General features: G+C 36.0%; 1 protein-coding gene across 3 annotated transcripts in view; it reads left to right on the plus strand.

The window, feature by feature from the left end:
* EXOC6B (exocyst complex component 6B) overlaps positions 1 to 23,925 on the plus strand; it is a 731,430-nt gene that overhangs the window by 500,036 nt on the left and 207,469 nt on the right. For all 3 annotated transcript variants that reach the window (XM_007175516.2, XM_007175518.2, XM_057558141.1), the window contains exon 19: positions 17,950 to 18,091. In XM_007175516.2, the coding sequence (XP_007175578.1) occupies positions 17,950 to 18,091 (142 nt within the window). The remainder of the gene's footprint in view (positions 1 to 17,949; positions 18,092 to 23,925) is intronic.

Genomic DNA, 23,925 nt, shown 5'->3' on the forward strand with positions numbered 1-23,925 from the left:
GTAAATAAGTAGTTTATAACACATTTTTATTCTCACTCTTCCTCTCCTACATTTTTAAATATATTAAGTTGTTTTAGATCAAGAGTGTTATTATTACAGCATTGTTTTCTCTGTTATATGTCTTCTTTTCAACAGTAAACACTGAAACTTATATTTAGTTTTAAGACAGTTATTAAACTCATCTCACTTTTAATTAACTTCCATGCTTTAGACCATGGCTTTTACAGTGTATTCCTTCAAGTAAAGATATTTGCTTATATTTTATGAGGCCTTTCTTATGTATTTCATAATGCTTCTCCCCTTTTAGCTTGATTAAAAATTTTTTATGTTACATTTTTCCTTTCAATACTCCGTACATTTTGTTTCACTGTCATCTAGATTTTAGTGTTGCAGTAGAGCAATCTAATTTTGTTCTTTGGTTATCAACCCAACTTTTCTGCCTGAATATTTGTACTATTTTGTAAATTTTTTCCTGTGATATGTTGATTATTCTTGGTGTTTAATTTTTTTCTTGGCTCCCCTTTACAAACATCAGTTGACCTGGTATTAACTTAATCTTCTGTCTTCAAATTGATCATCTTCTCTATTATGATTTTTAGCTTCATACTAGTTTTCTAAGTTCTGGGAAATTTTTTCATGTTTGTTTTTCAAATAACTTGGGTAATTTTTCACAGCATAAATCCTAAACTTATTCTCTCTCATTTGGATCTTAAACTAATTACTATGCTTTTGGGTTTTCTGAATGACTCTTATCTTATTCATCTCCCTTTATATTTCTAACTGACTTTTTGATTTCTCATGCTATCATTTCACCTCACATTATTTTCTCCTTATTATTTTATGCTTCTCTCTTTTTTTTAATGTAGATTTTTCCATTTTTATTTATTTATTTATTTTTAACATCTTTATTGGAGTATAATTGCTTTACAGTGGTGTGTTAGTTTCTGCTTTATAACAAAGTGAATCAGTTATACATATACATATGTCCCCATATCTCTTCCCTCTTGCATCTCCCTCCCTCCCACCCTCCCTATCCCACCCCTCTAGGTGGTCAATGGTTCTCTTTTAATGGAAATGGTTTATTTTATACTCTAGCTGATGATGCCAAAGAGTTTTTTGAAAAAATTTTTATCAGTCCTCTAATATACAATTTTTTGAGGCTTGATAATTCTCCTAATCTTTTGGATGTTGTATTAGTCAGGGTTCTCCAGAGAAATAGAACCAATAAGAACCAATAAGATATGTGTATATATATCTAAGAGATTTATTATGAGGGATATGCTCATGCAGTTATGGAGGTTGGGGAGTCCCAAGATTTGCCATGGCAAGCTCGAGACTCAAAGTTGGTATAAGTTCCTGACTGAAAGGTGGCATGCTGAAGATCCAATAAGAGCCATGATTCAGTTTGAGTCTGAAAGCTGGAGAGACTGATGTGCAAGCTCACGGCAGTTAGGCAGAAAGAATTCCCTCTTACAGGTGGATAGCCTTTTTTTTCTATTCAGTCCTTCAACTGATTGGATGAGGCCCACCCACAATAGGGAGGGCAATCTGTTTTACTTAGTCTGCTGATTTAAATATTAATCTCACCCAAAAATACTCTTACAGACACATCCAGTATAATGTTTGACCAAATATCTGTACAGCCCATGACCCAGTCAAGTTGACACATGAAATTAACCATTGCAGATTTTGTGCCCTTTCCTTTGTTTTGCAGTATTTTTACTTGGGTTGTGTGCTAATTTTTTACTTTCCTCCTTACTTGACCTCAGATATAGAAGTCCTTTACACACTGTATACTTGTCAAAAAACAAGGTAAGTAGGTATCCTTTTATCCTTTTCTCCAGACTATTTATGTGCATAATGATGTATACATCTCTCATCCAATTTCCTGATTCTACTGGCTTTCATTTGGTTATAAGTTATCAATAATAACAGCTAACCAACTTCAGTGGTTTGAATACCTAAGAGTGTATTTCCTCATATAATAACAACTCCAGAAATGATAATGGCTTAAAGGCTCAGGAATATCAGGGCTAAGGTCTTTGCCTTTCTCTTGACCTTTTCCTCAAGGTTCCAAGGTAGCTGCTAGAATTCTAGCTATCACATCCACACTTAGACAGCAGAAAGAAGGAAAGATCAGGCCAGAGGGCTTCTTGAAGACATTTCTACTTTTAATTCATTTGCCTTCCACATCTGACAAGAGGCTGAGCGATTAATTATCCTAACTGTTTATATTGCCAAGTATCATTTTGTTAAGGTAGAAGGGAGCATGGATAATGAGTAGGCAACTAACATATTCTGCAGTTATATTTTTTCTTCAGTGGCGGCATCTTCTTCCTGTCACCAATGTTTGGTTCTCTGAAAATTTTCTGAACTTGTGGAATACAATGTGAGTGATCAATATCTAGCATGTCCTGTTATAGAGATCCTTCAGTTCTTGTTCTTACTTTGCTCAAGGAACTTTACTCTGAGATCACATTCCATTCCACTAGTTTTTTTTTTTTTTCAACCAAACTTTATGCCATTGCCAAGATTTGCAGCTTCTGATTAAATAAGAAAGTAACCAGGCAGCAGGTAATAGGTGAGGGACTCAGTAGGAATAGGGAGAACCACATTCTAACTTAATGGCTAGGCATAGCAAAGTATAAAGAGGAACAGCTGCCTAGTTCTGTATTAGGCAATGCTCAGGGTCTCTGAGAGCAAGGGATAGATGTTAGAGGACTTTACAAGAATGCTTGATGTCTTATATTCTGAATTTCTAAGAGGCTTTTCTTAAGTCGTCTTCTACCTTCTACTTAGGATAACTTCATCTCTGGGTTTGTCAGTCTTGGTTTTGGCATTATTGTGGCTTTTCATCTTTTTCTGGGTCTTTACTATTGGAAGTGTTTGTAAAAAGCTATATTGAGGGGCTGTTAGCCAGGCAACCTTTATTCAGTGGGTATTTATTTTAATAGCCATTTGGTTTCATTACCTCTTAATGAGTTCTTTGATAGCAAGTTCCTTAATTAACAAGCCAGTCTTTCAGGTTTCCTCTTCTCTAATTGTTAACATATTTTGGTGCTTTCACACAGATACACTATGATGAAAAGTTTCCTCTTTTATAGCTCCTGTAGGGCCATTCAGAAGGGAAAAAGACAGGGATGGGAAGAATATGCAGCATGTTTCCTTGAGATATAAATGGTTTAAGAGCATTTATCCTCCCAAACTGAGACATAGTCTTACTTTATGCTCAATTTCCTGCAATATGAGTAACTCAGAGTGAATTTCTAGCTGTATGAAAGTTGATTTAGTCCAGCTCACGTTAGAATTTGTATGTTGAATTTTTATATAACCACTTTCCAAGAAATGTGGCACACTTAATTCTGCCTGGGACCCAAATAAATTTTCCTTGAACTATGGGCAGTGCTCCTCAAAATGACAGGAATATTTTATAATAAAGTACCTACCATTCATTGAGCCTCTACTATGTGCCAGACACTGTATAGGGCTCTATATTATATTATTTATAGCATACATTTTCTGCAAAGTTGATGTCATTATATTCATTTTACTCATGAGGAAGCTAAGTCTAACCAAGATTAAACAACTTTCCTAATGGTCACTTAAGTGATAGGGCCAGGATTTGAGCCTAAGTTAATATGAACCAAAGTTCTTTATCTATGTCTCACTTCTACTCTAGTCCTATCTTGCTTTCACTACCACTTACCATATAATGGATATGATGGTTCATGCACTGTTCTCCCAATAGTGAGGTTAATTACAGAGAATTAATTAAATTCTTGTAAAGAAGATCTTAAATTATTTTCCTCAGAGAAACCTAAGGTTTTAAATATTCTGAAATGAAGCATTGAAATGAAGCAATTTGTTATTGGCACAAAATAAAGAACCAGAGTACCTACAGGATATGTTAGCTCAAAAAAGCAAAAAAGAAACTCAGGCTAATGAGGTGTTTGGGTGGAGAAATGCTCTTATTTAGGGTATTGACCAGTTAGAGAACTGAGTAATAAGTTGTATGTGGAAGTTAAAAGCGACTGGCTGGCAGACAGTCAGGCGTCTGTAGCATTGTGTTTTGTAAACTTTCTCCTATGGCTGTGGTGTGTTTTTTCCAAGCCCACTTAATTTTTTATGAGGTTTGTAAAGGTCTTGAATAAACAATTGAGATTATAGAGGTTTTCCTGGAAGCTTTGGTTAATATTTTAATATGTTCTGCTTTGTCACATTGTTAAATGGCTTATTGGAAGGTTTGGAAAAGAGGGTTTCTTTTTTATTTTTCCTATTTTTCTTTTTCTCTCCCTCTCTTTTTTTGTTCTAGTAGTTAAATATCAAAATTGGATGTAGTTTTTAGCTGACTCCTGCTCTTCTTTTTATTTTAACTTTATACCTCTGCAAATCACCCTTGGATTGGGAATTCAGCATCTGGGAGGCCTCCACTTAAAATGCACTTCAAATGAAATTACAGTTTAGAGCGTATATCTTGAAACTAAGCCAGTGACTGTAAATGTATGTAGTAAGAGAGGACTCTGGAAAGGGAGAAGGAATTGGATAGGGTCAGAAAACAGGAACTAATAGAACTTTGGAGATTACCTCATCATGACCTTTTGCTCATTAATATTTGAATCTGATTCTTTGGCATCTTGGTTGCAGTCCGGTGAAATGTCAAGCATGGCAAAGACTGAATGCCCTTAAAGATATTTCTGTGTTAATGAGATGACTTGATGAAGTTGACCTTTAACCCGAACAGCAGTTGAGAAAAGGGAAAGGAAAAGTTCTTATTTCTCATTCTGAGGACTTTTTATTCTATGGACGTTTGCATAGTAATAATTGTTGTTGTTTGTAGAGTACTGTATGTTACCTCATTTCAAATTGGAAGCCACTTAAATAATTCCATGTTGTTGTTGTTGGGATGCAATGAAGGTCACCCAGCAAATCCTACCACTTTTGTGAAGACTTCTCTGATTATTTTGGCCTCATAAGCTTTTCTTCTAAAATCATTTAGTAGTTAGAGTTTATTCTGCTCTATTTAACACTTAATTGCATGTTCTCCTTGATTTGCTATAGAATAGGAATACACTTTCCACTTTTTTCATGACAGAATTTTTGGTTTAAAAGAAGAAAATCATGTGACTCTATAAAATGCATAAATGGTTAGAAAATATTATGCCCTCATGAAATACTTACATTTTAAGCAAGTATACCCAATGTCTTTTTCTACTGTTTTTCATATTCAGGATCATAGGAATAAAAATTATAATAATCATATGACATTTACTGAATACTTAATATAAGACAGGTACTGAGGTAAATACTACATAGGAATTATTTTTATTTAACCATTATAAAAGTCCTATTTTACAGATGATGAAATTGAGACAAAGGTTAAAGTTAGTGTTCTGGGGCATTGTATTTAATGTGTATGTTGATTTTCATTAAACCACATGTCTGTACTTTCTCCATTTACGTTTATATATTTTTCTTTCTTTTGCTCTGACACTGTTTTGGTCTATGGCAGTAGAACATACAAGTTAAGATTTTTACTGGTGATGGTATTGTTGTTTTGTAATGGGCATGTACTGATTATTGGCTATATCCATTATCCCTTGTTGTAAATTTGAGTTCAAAAGATGCATATATGTATGCATTTTCTTTATAAAGCAAAAATGATTGCCAGGCTGATAAAGGAAATCAAGACTAGGGCATATAAAATTATTGGCTGGAAAGAAATTCTTTAAATGGCTATTACAGTTTTTTTCTGCTTGATATGTATTGTTAAATGAAGGTTGTTTTGGGGTTCTAGTTGTGATGCCATAGCTAGTATCAGACTTATACTCTAGTCATAAACAATTATAAAAACTGGACAAAATATAAAATCAGGTATTGTCAAAAGAATGACTCAATGCTTGGGATGCCAATAAGAATAGGTTGTAGAGAAACAGAATACCAAAGAAGAAAGAAACACAGAAAAAGGACCAACCTCCCCCTGCCCCTGCCAGTGTCTTTATAAAATTCCCTTTCAGTCCTTGGCCAATTTCTAAGCTTCATATGAATAGGGCACACTATGGGGCTTTAGAAGACATCAGTTGCTGAGATATTGATAGCTGAACAAATATTCTAGAAGTTGCACAGCAGAGACATTGCACATTGGACTCAGAGACCTGATGAACATTGTGGCCTTTCAGTTTAAATATCAGTAAAGCCATTTTCAGGGATTAAGGACAAGATCCTAAGAGTAAGGGCAAAACCACTGTAACTTTTAAAACAAGCCTGACAAAATCAGTATGATCCACTAATAATTTAACTGCCCACCTAAACAAAACTCAAAATGCTACTGAGGAAGATAAGATAATCTAGAGCCTCTATAGCATCTTATCTACAATGTATGGCATATAAAACAAAATTTCTTAACATGATAATAAGCAGAAAAAACTGAACTATAATCAAAAGTTAAAACAGTCAGTAGAAGCAGATCATTAGATAATCCAGATATTTATGCTAGCAAACAGTGATTTCAAAATTACTATGATTAATATGTTAAAGAGGAAAGAATGGACAAAATACCAAAAAAAATTATTTGTACAGATATTAAGAAGCAAATGTGTATTCTAGAATAGCAAAATACAAAACCTGTAATGAAGAACTCATTAGGTGAAGTTTTAAAAATGCATTAAATGGGTTTAGCAACGAACTCAACAAAGCAGAAGTCAAGATTAGTAAACTCAAAGATCTATAAAAAAAATCTAAACTTAAACACAGAGAGAAAAAATAATAAAAATTTTAATTTTAAAAATGACAAGGAGCATAAAAGAGAGATGGAACGTAGTTGAAAGGTGTAACATATGTGTCTTTGGAGTGTCAGAAGGAGAGGAGAGAATGAAAATGTTACAGAAGCACTACTTAAAGAAATAATGCTTGAGCATTTTCTATATCTGAAGAATTGCATCAATCCACAGATTTTGGAAGCTTGACAAGCATTGGGATCCCGCTGAGTCTTTGGCTGAATACTAACTGTTCATGTTTAGGGTGAAAAATCCATGAGGTCAGGCAAAAAACAACTTCCAGGGCACAGAAGCTGAGCACAATTGCCAGAATTCACAGAAGGAAGGGAGATGTTCAAGTTCCAACTTGTAAGACGGGAAAGACCCCACTGAACTCCTGAAGCATTCAGTAGAGCTGCCAGAAGAGTGGCTAGTAGAGGGTTCTAAAGTATCATTTATACTGGGCCTGAAGTAACTAGAGAAAAGATGATTCTAATCCCTACATAAAAGTGCATGCCAACAAACCTCAAAATTTCAAACTGAAACAAAAGTAATGGAATTGTTTGCCACAACAAAAGTCAACACTCTTTAAGGAAATTCAGAAAGATAGAGACTGCAATAGGTTAAAGATGCATATTATAAAGCCTAGAGTAACACTACATGTATAAAACAAGGAGCTGTAGCTAATAAGCCAAAAGTGGAGTTAAATAGATTCATAAAAATATTCAGTTAATTCAAAAGAAGACAGAAAAATAGGAAAATGGGAGAGCAGATTGGATGAAAACAAAACTGAGATCAAGGTAATAGACTTAAATCCAACCAAAACAATAAATTGTTTCTATAATTTATATTGTATAAACACTCTGAATAAATGGCCAAGATTGACTATTCTGGATGAATGAAATTATTCAACTATATTCTGCCTATAAGAAACTCACTTTAAATTATAACGACACAGATAGGTTAAAAGTAACAGGAAGGAATAAAGATATACCAAGTAAACAATAGTCATAATAAAGTTGAGTTTCTGTATTAATATCAGGTAAAGTAAATCTCAGAAGAAGGAATATTCTAGGGATAAAGGTTGACATTTCATAGCGATAAAATGGCCAATTCATCAAGAATATATTACAATCTTAACTGTGTCTGCACTCAGCATTGGATCTTTAAAATGCATGAACAAAAAACAACTGAGGACTGCAAAGATAGACAAATTCACAATCACAGTTAGCTATTTTAACACTCCTTCAGTAACTGATAAAACAAGTAGAATACCAGTAAGGATACTGAAGACTTGAACAGCAATATCAAACCATTTGACTTAATTGGCATTTATAGGACAGTCCACCACCAACAGCAGCCTTGTTTTTTCCAGTGTAAACGGAACATTCACTAAGCTAGAGCATATTCTGGACCATAAAACAAGTCTCAATAAATTGAAAAGAAGTAAAATCATATTGACTATTTTGCCATCCACAACAGAAATAAATTGAAAATTAATAATAGACACATTTATATAGATATAGTGCATCATCTTTTTTTAATATGATGCTGGATTTGATTTGCTATTATTATGTTAAATTTTAGTGTGTGTTTATGTGAGATACTGGTCTATAGTTTTCTGTTCTTGTTTTGTCTTTGCCTTTTATTTTGTTATCTGGGTAGTGTTGATTTCATAAAATAAGTTTAGAAATGTTTTCTCCCCCATCTCTTTTGTGAAGGATTTTGTTTAGAATTGGTTTAATTTCTTCCATAAATATTCAATAGAATTTACTAGGGAATAATCAGGGACTGGAGTTTCTTTGTGGCAAGGTTTTAAAATACAAATTCAATTTCTTTATTAGAAATAAGGTTATTCAATGTGTATGTTTGTGTGTGTGTCTGTGTGTGTGTGTACATGTGATCAACTCAATAGATGCAGAGGAAGCATTTAATTGTCATGAAAAAAACTATCAGCAGACTAATCTAGTCTTATCTAATCTGATAAAGCATATCTATGAAAAACCTGCCGCTGCTATTTTACCTAATGGCAAAAGACTGAAATTTTTACCCCAAAGGCAACTAAAATTTCTGCATTACAAAATACACAGTACACAAAGTGAAAAAAAAAATAAAGCTACAAAGTCAAAGAAGGCTTGCAGTACATAAAGCCAACCAAGAAACAAAACAAAACAAAAAAAAAAACCAAACCAAAAAAACCCCCACTGTTGTCTATGTAGAAAATCCTAAGAGATCTACAAAAAAAAGATATTAGAACTAATAGTTTAGCAAGATCAAAGAATACAAAGTCACTATGCAAAAAGCAATTCTATTTCTATGTACTAATAATGAAATAATTAGAATCTGACATTTAAAAAATCAATATAATTTAAATAGCATCAAAAAACAGGGAGTACTTTGTAACAAGCAAAATATGTGCAAAACTTGTACATTCAAAACTACAAAACATTGTTAACAAAATTAAAGATCTAACTAAATGGAAAAGTATACTATATTTATGGACTCAATATTGTTAAAATGTCAGTTCTCCCAAAACTAATCTATGGCAGCTCTTCACCAGGCTTCTGGGTGAGAATTAAGCCTTAATGCTCTAAGGCATCCATTATATATAATAAATTAACATTTCTTATATTCATGTAAAATCATACTATCTATACCAATCTTGAGGGAATGATTGTAGATGTTAACAAGCTGATTTTAAGATCTATATGAAAATTCAAAGGGCTTAAAATAGTTAAGACTATCATGAAAAAAAAGAATAATGTTGGAGAACTTTATGCTGCCTGATTTCTATATCTACTCTAAAGCTTTGGCTATTAAGACAGTGAAGTGTTGGCATAAAATTAGACAAAAAGATCAATGCACTAGAATGGGGAGTCTCAAAATAGACACACACCTATGTGGTCACTTGATTTTCAACAAAGGTGCCTATGCAATGCAGTGGGAGAAGGATGAGTCTTCTCAATAGATGTGTTCAAGCAATCCAGTATTTGAATTGAAAAGAAAATTAATCTTGACATCTACCCTACACTATAAATTAAGATGGATTATAGAGCTAAATGTGAAAACTAACACAGTAAATTGTCTAAAAAATGTGTGAGAATATCTTCAAGACTTTGACATAGGCAAAGATTTCTTAGACAAGTCACAAAGGGCATGAGCCATGAAAAGAAAAGTTGATACATTGTACTTTATCAAAATTATACATTTCTGATCCTCAAAAAACACCATTAAGGAAGCAAAAAGGCAAGCCACAGAACATGTGAGAGTATTTGCAATACATGTATGTGACAAAGCAGTCATCCAGAAAAGACAAATATCTTGTACAAATCTCTAAGGAAATGTTAGAGAGTCTGCACTTTGACCTACTCCCAACATGGACAATAAACTTGAACAGGTACTTTACAAAAGAGGATATCCATTTGACCAATAGGCACATGAAAATATGCTTTTAACAGAATTATGCATAAGGGAATATAAATTGAAACTGCAGTAAGATGCCACTATACTCTGGTAAAATAGCAGGAATTAAAAAGACTTATAGGGGCTTCCCTGGTGGCACAGTGGTTAACAATCCACCTGCCAATGCAGGGGACACGGGTTTGATCCCTGGTCCAGGAAGATCCCACATGCCACGGAGCAACTAAGCCTGTGTGCCACAACTACTGAGCCTGCACTCTAGAGCCCGTGAGCCACAACTACTGAGCCCACGTGCCACAACTACTGAAGCCCGCATGCTCTAGGGCCTGCGTGCCACAACTACCGAGCCTGTGCTCTTGAGCCCTTGTGCCACAACTACTGAAGCCCACGTGCTCTAGGGCCCGCATGCTGTAACTACTGAGCCCGCGTGCTGCAACAACTGAAGCCTGTGCTCTACAACAAGAGAAGCCTAGAGCACATGCTCCACAGCAACAGAAGCCACCACAATGAGAAGCCCGCACAACGCAACGAAGAGTAGCCCTCACTCACTGCAACTAGAGAAAGCACGCACACAGCAACGAAGACCCAATGCAGCCAAAAATAAATTTAAAAAAAAAAAGACTTATAATACCAAGTATAGGAGAAGATATGGAACAACTCTCATACATTGCTGGTGGGAGTATGAAATAGTATTATCACTCTGAAATTTTGGCAGTTTCTAATAAAATTAAGCATAGAACTACTCTGTGATCCAGCAGTTTCAATCCTAAGTATTTTTCCAAGGAAAATAAATAGTTCCACTTAAAGACTATTCATAATAGCACCCAATAGAAATAACCCAAATAGATATCAATAGGAAAAATGAATAAACAAATTGTGATTTATTCATACTTCTCAGCAATAGAAAGGAAGAAACTATGGATACATGCAGCAACATGGATGAATCTCAAAAACATAGTGAGCAAAAGAAGCTAAGCATAAAAGAGGACACTACTGTAGGGTTCTTTTTATATGAAGTTCAAGAAAGAGGCAAAACAAATCTATGGGGCTGTAAGTCAGAAAAGTTACCTCATGGTGTGGGTGGATCTACTGATTTGAAAGGGGCATGAGGAACTTTCAGGTTTATGGAAATATTTCCTATCTTGATGGCAGTTTTTTTTTTTTTTTTTAGATATTTATTTATTTTTATTTATTTATTTATGGCTGTGCTGGGTCTTCGTTTCTGTGCGAGGGCTTTCTCTAGTTGCGGCAAGTGGGGGCCACTCTTCATCGCGGTGCACGGGCCTCTCACTATCACGGCCTCTCCCGTTGCGGAGCACAGGCTCCAGACACGCAGGCTCAGTAATTGTGGCTCATGGGCCTAGTTACTCTGCGGCATGTGGGATCTTCCCAGACCAGGGCTCGAACCCGTGTCCCCTGCGTTGGCAGGCAGATTCTCAACCACTGCGCCACCAGGGAAGCCCTGATGGCAGTTTTATAGGTTTTTACATATGTAAAGGTCATCAAGCTGTATATTCTTAAGAGCTCCATATGTACTGTTCGTAATTATACCTCAATAAAAGCATGCATAGCAAAAAGTGTTTTTAAAAAGATTTCTGTGTTTCTTGAAAAATGACTGAATAGGAAAGCGAAACAAGTGGTTAAGTCTGAGAACCAGATTTATGGCATCTGTTACATCCCTCCTCTGACACCTCCTTCCATCTACATCCTGAGTATGTACTTCCAGTTTTCTTTTGACTATGCTTTTTCCTTCGAGCTTCTTAATTTTTTCATGACAAATTAAGTAGGGATTGTTTACCTTTATTTACTTTTTGTTACGTTTTTCTTATTTTTGATTTATTAGAGGTTCACCATCTCATTGTAGGCTCTACTAAAGTCATCAAATAATACCAAATATCTTGCCCAGGATATATTAACTATCATCCTTGGGCTTCATTTTCTTTAGCTGTTAGGGAACATTTGTTTGTCTAAAATAGGGATTTGTGAATCTTTTAATGAGTGGATGTTTGTATAGATTCTCTAATTTGAATTTAAGAATGTTCTTTAAGTAGGATTGTAATCCTTCCTAAGACATGGATACAGTTGTGGGAAAATCAACTTGGAGAGGGATATGTGATTTTTAAGGTTGTTTAGGTATAAAGATAAAGTAAGACTTTGTCATAGGGTTTCTGCAGCACATGGGGACCAAAGTTCCAAGCATGGGTCCCAGATAACAGGAACATATGGGAAGATCCAGAACTCTATCCTCTGAATGTGGCTTATTTAATGTCCATCCTAAGTAAATAGGAGGCTTAGTACTATGGGAATGAAGTGGCCTCACCCATGGCCATGGGATATTGAGGAAAAAGGAACAAGACAGCTTCCTTGTTCAATGAAGGAAGGGGCAGGCCAAAGAAACTGTCTACAGTAGTGGTCAGGGTAGAAGGTTAAGGAATTAGAGGTATAGGTACACAGAAAGAACGAGCAGTTTATAGGGTGGCTTTACTTTACTCTGAGTAGTTCTTACTTGCCTTGCTAGATCAGTTTCCGTGTCTGAACTTTTCTCCATTTCATGGTGAAATAACTCATTAAATAACTAAAGAAAGATAAAATTTGACACACCAAAATGTAAGCAAGGGAGTGTTACTCAGAAAGCAGAGGAGAAATTTGGTGTGAAAAAACAGCTGTCTTTCCTGGCTCTCTTTAAGCATTCCTTACTTTGAAACTTGTTAAGATTATCCAGAGAAAGAGAAATTTGGCTTTGACCACTGAAGTCATTTAGTTAAGATTCTTGACGATCTGGAACTCAGATCTGATCCCAGTAGGTTGACAGAGAGCTGTGGTTGGAGTCCATTCTAAATATCTGCTGTGAATCCAGAGTTCTTTTGATGCTTCCTTAGATGGAGAAGGGAGAAAAAAAAATGTTTTCTTCTTGTCCTCTTCATTCCCTTACCCAAAGTCGCAAAGCAACAGAAGGACAATGTAGCAACTACCCCAAGGCCTTTTACTGGGAGGCAGGATCAAATGATTGTTAAGAGCCTTTGGAATTTGACAAGGCTGGATTCACATCCTAGGTCCACGACTTACAAGGTATATTCAGATGGCTTAACCTCTCTGTTCTTATCTATAAATAGAGGGTTAAATACCTCATGGGGTTCTTGTGAGAATTACGCGAGAAAATATTTTCAAAACATTTGGCACATAGTCAATACTCAATAAATGGAAGCAGCTGCTCTGGTGATGGTGGTAGAGTTTGTCGTGATACTGAGGATGATAACGCTTTCTCTAAGCTCTTCACCTCTGCTCACTTGTATTTAGTACTATGACATAACACTTAGTATTGTGTAATTGAAGTACGCAGTAATTGAAAGTAATGATACTGAGCTTTCTGTAATTCTTTGAAGAAGGAATTTGTAAGATTCCTATTTGTCTTAATTGTGTTTAATTGTGTTTTTGTGGAAGAAACAATGGATGATATCTCCCTCTGTGAAGAAGAGAATGAGATACCTCCAAGGCATAAAGTTGGGCGGCAGTGTGTACCTACTTTGCAGTCTAGAGCTATGCTTCATTTAGATATACCAAAATAAAAATGCCATAGTTTCTTTCCTTGCAGATCATGTACTTTTCAAGGAAACGTAAATGCATGAAATGGCAGTGTAGTAAATCATCTAGTGCAAAGTTTTATGGTACAAGTTAAGACAGTAAATAGAGAATAGGAGGTAGATGGAATAATTCAAGTTAGAGGATATGAATCTGGGTATATTTTTGAAGTAAATGAGTTGATTTGGTTACCAAAGAGCTACATGGTGAAAATCAAAGAAGTATTTTCATAGATCTTGACTCATGCCCAGTGATGGTTCTCACTGTGGTCATAAGCCTGAATTTGAATTAACAATGTGAATTTAGTCACCAATGTACTCTTCTTCCCTTCCCAAAACTTTTTTTAAAAAGGTATTTTAACAGGCTTGAGAAGTAGTGTGAATTATTTAAGTGCTTTGGTAGTTGACTTTCAGTTCATTTAGTTGATATTTATTGGCTGTCTTGGAATACAGAAATATTGTAGCTGCATTAAGAGGCAGTATGATGTTGCCTGTAGAGCTAGTTGTAAGGTCTTGTGACTCAAATCTCCCTGCATCCCAGGTTCCTCATATGTTCAAAATATGATGATAATACTTAGGTCATTTTTCATCTTGTCTGGCATTCTGTTTCTATTTCTTGTGTAGTCTCTGTACACTGAGACTATCATAGCTTCATAAGATATAACTTACTTGTGATTATCACTGATTTGAAACTGTTCCTGGAGGTATATGCAAAGGCAGTTTTGGTCATTTAGGTTTTGGTCAGTTTAGGTTTTGTTCCAAATTCTTACCCTGTCCTAGAGATTGGCAGTTTGTTCCTAGAAAGAATCTGCTCCATGAAGAGGGTGAAACCACCAATTTTTATTGCTTAGTGTGTTGATTGTTATTGCCTGGGTCTCTGTTTATCCTTTCTTAGAAAATCTGTGGATACCATGGTAGTAATGGAAACCAGAAGTGAAAAAGAGAATGGATAGCAGACTGTGAATTAGCAAAGCTCCAAAGTGCTTTCTAGAATTAGAAAAATATTTAACAATGAAAATATACATTTCTGCAATTATCACTGTGTTTGGAAATGAAGAATTAGCTTGAGGGGAAGTAGGGTGGAAAGTGATTGGAGGACAGTTAAGTAACTCAGTATGTTAGGGTAGTATAACATATGATCATGTATAAGTGCCTTTGGCTCTATTGATTGATATATATTGATATAGACTTGTTTCATGTTAAAGTTAATAAGCTGCTTAATATTTTGAGATGAATAATGAGTCTTAAGTGTCAACTGACTTACACTAAATTACACTTCTAATGAGTGGTAGAGATAAAAATTCAAACTTGGGACTTTCTGACTGTGAGCTATCTTATTTTCATTTTATTAGGCCAGCTTCGTTTCTCCTTGGCAATCTGTTTTGACCACTGGAAACAAGCCTTTCAAATGCTGTCTTCTCAGCCTCCAGCTTAATTGGGCTTTTAGCTCTTTGATTTTTACAACATCTCCATGTTCAGTTTCTTAGGACCTTTACGTCTTGGCCTTGGCCTGGATAGTTATGCTGGACCACAGTTAAAAAGCATGCCCCAGCAGATACTCAGTATTTGAAGAGTTGGCTCCTGAACTACAACTGACTTACCTGTTTGGACCTAGTTTTTATGTCTTGGATAACCTGTTAACCCTGTTATTATCTGGATCTGTTTTTGCCCAGCTGTTCCAGTATAAGACAGTATAAGATTTAGTGTTGCTTTTTAGGTGATGATTTACTGGAAAGATACAGATTTAGGATTGGGTAGAAGTAATAAATAGCTGTATGACTTTGTCTAAATTTCTTAACCTTGCGGAGAACCTTAGTTTATTCATCTACAGGAAAGGAATAATACCAACTTCTTGGGTTGATTGTGAGAATTAAGTGAAATAACATAAGATGTCAGCTGCCTAAGTATAGCACATCTTGGGCATATAGTAGTGTCCAAGAGACAGCAGTTTCTTTCCCTTTTCTCTGCCTTCTGATCTGCAGTGTTGTCTCTGGACATCTGCTCTAGTCTATCCTCATTTCTTCACTGCACGCCCACTCTCATTGTTGAAAAGCCATAGGGCTTCTCACAACTTTGATCTGCCCCCTCTGATTCTTCTCATGGGGCATAGCCTGACAATTACGTTAAACTCTATGGCTCCTTGGTGATAACCTGTTCCAGGTCTCCAGTGGGTTTAGTTGAAAGCATGCCATTTAATATGGATTTCTTTTACATAACTTTTCTCTTTAGGATTCTTTATGCTTCCATTGCCTCGTTCTGACTTGGTCTCTACGGTATTCCCTACTTAAGTATTTCCATTTGTTGTGTTAAATCACCCACAGAGTGTGGGTCTTCAGAACCTACAAACAGAACCATAGAGGAGAAACATTTTTAGAATGTGTAATATAATAAGTCATTGTTTATTACTCTGTTATTTTTATTCTATAAAATAATATTTTAGTCAAATAAAAATTTAGAAGATATTCAATCTCACAAAATAATCAAAGACATAAAAATCATAAAGTATCTCTTGTTTAATTAGTAGAAGAATTTGTAATAGTACTCAGTGCTGGTGATTATGCAATTAAGTGATACTCTAGGAAATATCTAGGAACATTGTAAATCAGAATATACCATAGGCAAAGCAGTTTATAGTTAGATATTTGGAAATCTGGCTTCCACCTGTGTTCCTCTTCATGTATACACATGTGCATTATGAATCACAATACATTGATACCCCTCATTCTGGTAGATTTGAGAAATAATCTTAAAGGAATTATCCAAAGTATATAAAAAGTCATGCAAATTTTAAAATTCATTCTGGTATTATTTGTTATATGTTTTTCCATTTAAAGCCTGCTAACTTTTGTGGAAGGCCCTGGCCCAGTGAAATGTATGAAAAATATATATATTAAAAAACTATAGTCAGAATCTGGCATTTTCATGAAGACCGACATTACTCTATGACCTACTCTGTTTATAATAGCGAAAGAAAAAAAAAAAGAAACAACCTAAATCTCCAACAACAGAAGAATGGACAAATAAATTCTGGTATACTCCTAAAATGGAATACTGTGGAATAATTAAAGGAATAAACTACAACCACATGTATTTCATTTATAAACATTCACATTCATAACATTGAACCAAAGACGCAAGTTGTAGAAGGACATCCTTTGTAATACAGAAAGTTTCAAATACATAAAATAGTAAAAATATTGTTTCTTATTATATACTTGTCATATAGTATTTTTATAATACAAATGGTATACTCAACACAAGAATCGGTCACCTCTGGGGAGAAGGAATAAAATGATTTAAGGAGGTCATATAAGGGCTTTAACTATATTTGTAATGTTTAGTATATACATAAGTGTTCATCATATAATTCTACATATCTTTCTGAATGACTGAAGTATTTCATGATTTCAAAAAAGAAGGACCCACTGACTAATATGAGGACTCAGACTTTTTCAAACTTATCCTGTTTTTCAGACTAGATGATAACAAAAATAAAATGGATATATATCTGGGGAAGAAATGGATATATCTTTCATGATGTATAACTTAGACCTGGAACTAAGATATAATTCACTAGTGTAAAGTGAATCTTTTAAAGAAGATGGTAAAATACTAATTTTAATATCAGTATTTAAAAAATTAGCTTAGAGTGTGTGTTCATAAACCTCAGTGTTTATTTTTTAAGAAAACAAAATTTATCCTTTTAATTATTTTTTTCAGAAAACCATTTTGTTGTAAACCATTCTTTTCATTTTATATGTGTTAAATCATAAAGTAGTAAACACTTTGGTTTCAAGATAAGTTAGGAATTGTTTACATTCGCTTTTTAAGAATTATGGTATTTTTAGAAGGGACTCTTTGAAATTTATTCTCTGTGGAAACATTCCTTCTCAGTTTAATTAAGATTTTGAATATTGTTAATCTATAGTTGATTTAGGAGGAAAGCACTTCGTAAATAAATAGCTGGTCTTTATGAATTTTAGCTGAGTGTTATACTGACATGACTGATGGTAATGGAGCTAAATATTTAAGATGTTTGCCATGAGGTGCTATTAATTTCAAAGTTATTTGAATGCAAGGGTTATCATGATGGAGAAAACCTTTAAAGAAATTGCTAATTGAAAAATAAATGATTTTAATTTTCATTGGAATTTCATTTTAATTCATCAGCCTTATGATTTAACATTCTTGTATTTCAGGGAAAGGTGGCCCAGACAGCATGTATGTCAGCTTGCAAGCATTTAGCCACGTCCTTGATGCAACTTTTGCTGGAAGCTGAAGTAAGGCAGCTCACCTTGGGAGCATTACAGCAGTTCAACTTGGATGTCAGAGAATGTGAACGTAAGACAGTAAACCATCTCTTTGCTTATTTTGTTATACCTGCATATTCACTTCTGTGGAAAAAAAAGTTTTAGGTCTGTGGGGTTTTGGTCCTAATGGAGTCAAAGAGTACTAGAAATAAGAGTCTGTCACCAAGCTAATTTGAACACCCAAGAGTGCCTAGGCCCGTATGTAGAGCAAAGAAGATCCCTGGCATGGAAGTTTGCAGTCTAGAGGGGGATACAAGGCAGACGTGCATTTAATACACACCAAAGAAAACCTGATTAGTTCAAAGACTTCAAAAGAATGCAGCTCTCAACCATTTCCTTTTTATGTTGTATTTGAAAACTATTTTTTCATCTTATCTGCAAACTCTTCTTAGTCTAAAGAACGAATGGAGTATGCATTTATCAGTCAGAAATGCTTTCTATGACAGGTAGAAACAGAAAACCTTAGACAGAGTGGTTAAACTAAATAGGTTTTATTTTTCTCAGAGGCAGTGAGTTGCTGTATTAATTTAGTTGCTCAGTGATGTGATCAAGGACCCAGGCTCTTTTGTTCCCTCTCCTCTGTCATACTTAGAATTTTCCTCCTCATACATATTATAGTCAGAAGGGACTCACATTCAGTGCAGGAGGGAGGTGCCAGCATCACCTATTTTTTTATTTAAAAAATTAAAATCTTTTCAGTAAACCCCTAACAAACTTCCCTGTGCGTCTCATTGGTCAAAATATAGTTGTGTGGTTGCCTCCAGCTCTCAGGGAGACTGGGAGATTGAGTATGTGGCAAAGAGAAAGAGGAGCATCATTATTGACATAGTTGATTTATCATGAATTGTCTACTTGGAATTAAACACAAAATCAGGCTCTGGTTAGCAAGGAAGAAGGAACAAATGAAGAGTGTTGTGGTGTTCATTGTGCCATCAGTGAGAAACGAAAATCAACAAAAATATGACTCCTGGCAACTTTTTTCTGATTCTAGGAAAATTAAAATAGTGGAAAATTACATGAGTCTGCTAATACTTCTGCCCCACCTTTTAATTTTTTCACTGTTTATTGGTTTCCCTTGGTTGACTTTTTTTTTTTTTTTTTCCTGGCCACACCACACAGCTTGCAGGATCTTAGTTCTCTGACCAGGGGTTGAACCTGGGCCCCCTGCAGTGGAAGCACGGAGTCCTAACCACTGGACTGCCAGGGAATTCTCCCGCTTGGTTGACTTTTGATGGCTGGAAATTAAGGCTTAATTGGCTATGCTATTTTTAATTAATTAATTAATTAATTAAGACTTCCAGTTCCAGCCATCACAGAGTAACAGGTATCAAGGTCACCCTTCTGCCATAAACAGCTATAAAACTGGATAAGCTGTATGAAACAACTTTTTTCATGCATTAGACAGCAGCACAAGGCTATGATCCTTCCGAGGGGAAATGTACAAGGTAAGCTTGACATTTACTCTTGTTTTCTGTCTGGGGGCACTATCCGAACACAGCACAGGAAAGTAGAGCCCGAATAAAAAGCAGTGTTTTGCACAGAACCCCCCCCCCCCCCAGAAATTGGCTTATAGGGCTGTTGAGGCACCTTAGGTTTGTGGAGAAAGGTACCTGAGAGCAAGGAGTTGTTTAAAGAAGTTGCTCCAGAAATCTGCATTGGAGAGCCCTTGAGTCTTTGATCAAAAACCAAGTTGCCATGTGTGGTGTGAAACTCTGGGAGGCTTAGCGGAGAATAGCCGCTGAGGATCTGTGAGCTGAATAGGAATGCCAGTGGTCACAGAGTGCTAGGAAACACTGGAATTCTGACCAACCAGAGTGGAGAGACCACCTTAACATATTGTGCATTCAGTAATACCCCAGAAGGTTAGGCATTAAGAAAGCTATTCAAGCTCTAGAGTAAGAGCTAATCTTGAGCCACCCTAATAAAGTCTAGTAAGAAGACTTGACAAAATAAAGGTAATCTGCCAGTAAAATAACTGCCTGCCAAAACACTCAACAATCTTTGAAGGAAGAGGAACATGAAAAAGTTTTCAGATTCTCAACCATATAGCATCTACAATTTCACATCAAAAAACTAAAATTCGACATACAAAGAAGTAGGAAAATATGACCCATAACAGAAGAAAAAATGAACAATCGAAATAAACCCACTGATTATACAAATGTTGAAAATAGTGGACAGGGCCTTTAAAAAACTGAATATAAATATATTCAATAACTTAAAGGAAAAAATGGATATAATGCATGACTAGAGGAAATTTTTTCCAGGTTTGATTAAAAAAAGTATTAACTCACTGATTCAAAAAGCTCAACAAATCTTTAGCAAGATAAACATATAGCCACACCCAGGCACATTATGGTCAGATTGCTAAAAATAACAGCAATAAAAGAGAAAATCTTAATAGCAGAAGAAAAGACACGTTACATAATAAAGAGCAATGATAAGAATTACTGCTAATTTCTTATCAGAAACAGTGCAAACCAGAAGGCAGTAGAGGAACATCTTTAAAATCCTGAAAGAAAGAAAGAAAAAAAAAAAGCCTGTTAACCTTAACCTGAAAACTCTTTATCTTGTGAAAAATATCCTTCAAACATAATGGTAAAATATAGACATTTTCAAATAAACAGAAGTTGAGAAAATTTGTCACCAGAAGATCTATACCACAACACATTTAAAAGGTAGTTTTTCAAGTTGAAAGGAAATTATACTAGATGTCAACCCAGCTCTACAGTGCAGATTACATTGTTCAAAGATGTCTACCACAATATCTCTTTTCCTAGAATCTTGACACTACCTTATTAAGAACTGACATCTATTAGAGGGAAATGCACAGTATTGTATGCATATTCAAAATTATTTAATTGAAAAAAAAAAGAATCAACCTCTAATTTCCCTTCTCTTGAATCTGGGCAAGCTTGTGACTTGATTGTAACCAATAGAATGTGGCAGAAGTGGCCTTTGTAACTTCTGTGGCTGGATCATAAAAGACAGTGCAGCCTCCGTCTCCTTAGTTAGCTGCTGTATAAAAAGTCCCACTACCCTGAAGCCTCCATGCTGTGAGGAAGCCTAAACCAGCTCACTTGGAGAGACCACATGGAGGAGCTCTGATACGTAACATTTAAAATTTTATGCTGTTGGTACTGTATTTTGTTGCATTCCTTTAAATAGTGCTAGGTTTTGTTCTGACCTGGATTTACTGTACTTGGCTGGATCCTTTCAAGGTTTGCTTTTTCGTTTATATTGGGTCTAGAGCAGCCTTTCGTCTAGGTCCTATTTAAATCCCAAATCTAAAGCAATGCCATTTTGAAGAATTCTAGGCCGTGCCCCAGGTATCTGAAGATCTTTCAACTCTGGCTGATGGAAACCCAAAGTATGCCCAGCTCTGTAAGAGCTCCACAAATTATTCTGCCTATTCCTCTCTGGTGATTCTTTCCCCAGCCTTGGGTAGTTTCTTCTCATACATGCACAGATTAGTACTCAGCCAGATATTCAGTGGGAGTCTTTTGTAGTTTTCCTTTTGCAGCTCCCTCCATCTAGTCATTGGCCGCGCAAATACTAGCTGCCTTGGCATTCTGGACTATAATCTCTGACTTTTCAACTCAGACTGCCATGCTTTGTTTGTGTTCCTTCCCTTTGTCCGCTATGTATCACACCCAGAAACTGCTGCTAGATATGCTCACCTGGTTTGTTTTCTTTCTTTCAGGGATCACAGCCCTGCATTGATTGTTGTCTAATATCTAAAACCATTCTTTCAGATGCTTTTTGCAGTTTTCCTGGCTTTTCTTTTTTTTTCCAGTGGGAAGATGTCTTCTTCCTATTACTCCATCATGAAATTAAGTGAATTCCATCATGGAATTAAGTGAATATCTTTTCAAGGTTTTTCTTTTTTTATAAATTTATTTTATTTATATATTTTTGGCTGCATTGGGTCTTCGTTGCTGCGCGCGGGCTTTCTCTAGTTGCGGTGAGTGGGGGCTACTCTTTGTTGCGGTGCGCGGGCTTCTCATTGAGGTGGCTTGTCTTGTTGTAGAGCACGGGCTTTAGGCACACGGGCTTCAGTAGCTGTGGCTCATGGGCTCTAGAGCTCAAGCTCAGTAGTTGTGGTGCACGGGCTTAGTTGCTCTGCAGTATGTGGGAATCTTCCTGGACCAGCGCTCGAACCCGTGTCCCCTGCCTTGGCTGGCGGATTCTTAACCACTGCGCCACGAGGGAAGCCCAAGGTTTTTCTTTTTTAATTTTATTTTTTATAGAAGTAATACCTGCTCTTTGTGGAAATTTTTGGGGAAAAAAGTACAAAAAAATTATGATCTCATCATTCAGAAATAAGTACAATTCCAGGGCTTCCCTGGTGGCGCAGTGGTTGGGAGTCCGCCTGCCATTGCAGGGGACACGGGTTCGAGCCCTGGTCCGGGAAGATCCCACGTGCCGCGAAGCAGCTAGGCCCGTGCGCCGCGGCTGCTGACCCTGCACTCTAGAGCCGGCGAGCCACAGCTGCTGGGCCTGTGTGCCACAACTGCTGAAGCCCATGCACCTGGAGCCTGTGCTCCACAGCAAGAGAGGCCACCGCAGTGAGAGGCCCGTGCACCACAATGAAGAGTAGCCCCCGCTCGCCTCAACTTGAGAGAGCCCGTGCGCAGCAGCCAGAACCCAACACAGCCAAAAATAAATAAAAAAAAAAAAAAAAAAAAAAAGAACTGGGATCTGAGATTTAAAAAAAAAAAGAAGAAATAAGTACAATTCCAGGGATTACATCCAGACATGATAACATCCAGCAGCCACAGAATTGTTTCTAGAAGCCATCCACTGGATTCCTTGCATCTAGTTAGCCAGAATTGTTTTACATGGCTCTGTCTTAACCAATTACTTCCCAGGAGAATGAAAACATAATGATTGGCTAAACCAGTCAAGATTGATTCTTAATGTTGAATACGAAGTCATCATTTTCTGAGTCTTGAGGAATAGTAGAACCTCATTCTGATATAAATAAAAGGGAGAAAAAGGCTTTGGGGTAGGTGACCAACCAATACCAATGGTTGAACAGCAAAGCCTGATGAATGATTGGGAATAACTCAATCAAAATGACTGCATTTTTGATAGAGCTGGAAGGCAAAGAGGGATGGAGGGTAATAAGCTACAATATATGAGCCTTGAGGAAGAGGAGTAATGGTCTGAGAGAAGCACCGATGAATAAGGAAAATGCCCATCTTATAGCCGGATCCTGAAGTACATTTTTTGTAGAAGAATGAACAGCTTCTATTTTAGAGAACTATAGGCGAATTGGTATCCTTAGCAGAGAGCCAGCTTTCAGTTAAGACTAAGAGGTAGAGAGATCATTTAATGGAAAGATGGAAACTATGAAAATAGTTTGTTAACTATGGCAGAGGGGTTCCAGAGAGCCAGTGTCTTGCCTGAAAAGCCATTCAATATTTGTAATAGCCTTTCAGACTTAGGATCAGCTTGACGCTAACATTTGTGAGGCATGGCAGTGCCTCTAATAACCATATTACCACTGAAATTTTTTCCCCATATATTTAGAGCCACTAAGGTTCATTGATTTAGAATTTAATGTTTCATTTCTGATTGGCATTAATTTGTCTGTCAAAAAACTTTCCATGGACATTTATTTTAATTTAAAAGAAAGAATTCTATGTCTTTTGCTATACCATCCCCCTCATTTTCTTCTTTACATGCTCAGTGGTCTATAAAAAATCTTAAAGAAATGGTACATAAGATTCACATAACTGTACAGAGGCGTATAAAAGCAGCCCCAAATGACAAGATAATTAACACTTACATCTTTCTACCCAGTGGTGTGTACGTGAGGTATTTTTGCTATTGTCTGTGAGTCATTGGAAGAACTGTGTA

Source organism: Balaenoptera acutorostrata, chromosome 12, assembly GCF_949987535.1.
Source record: "Balaenoptera acutorostrata chromosome 12, mBalAcu1.1, whole genome shotgun sequence".
NCBI lineage: Eukaryota > Metazoa > Chordata > Mammalia > Artiodactyla > Balaenopteridae > Balaenoptera > Balaenoptera acutorostrata.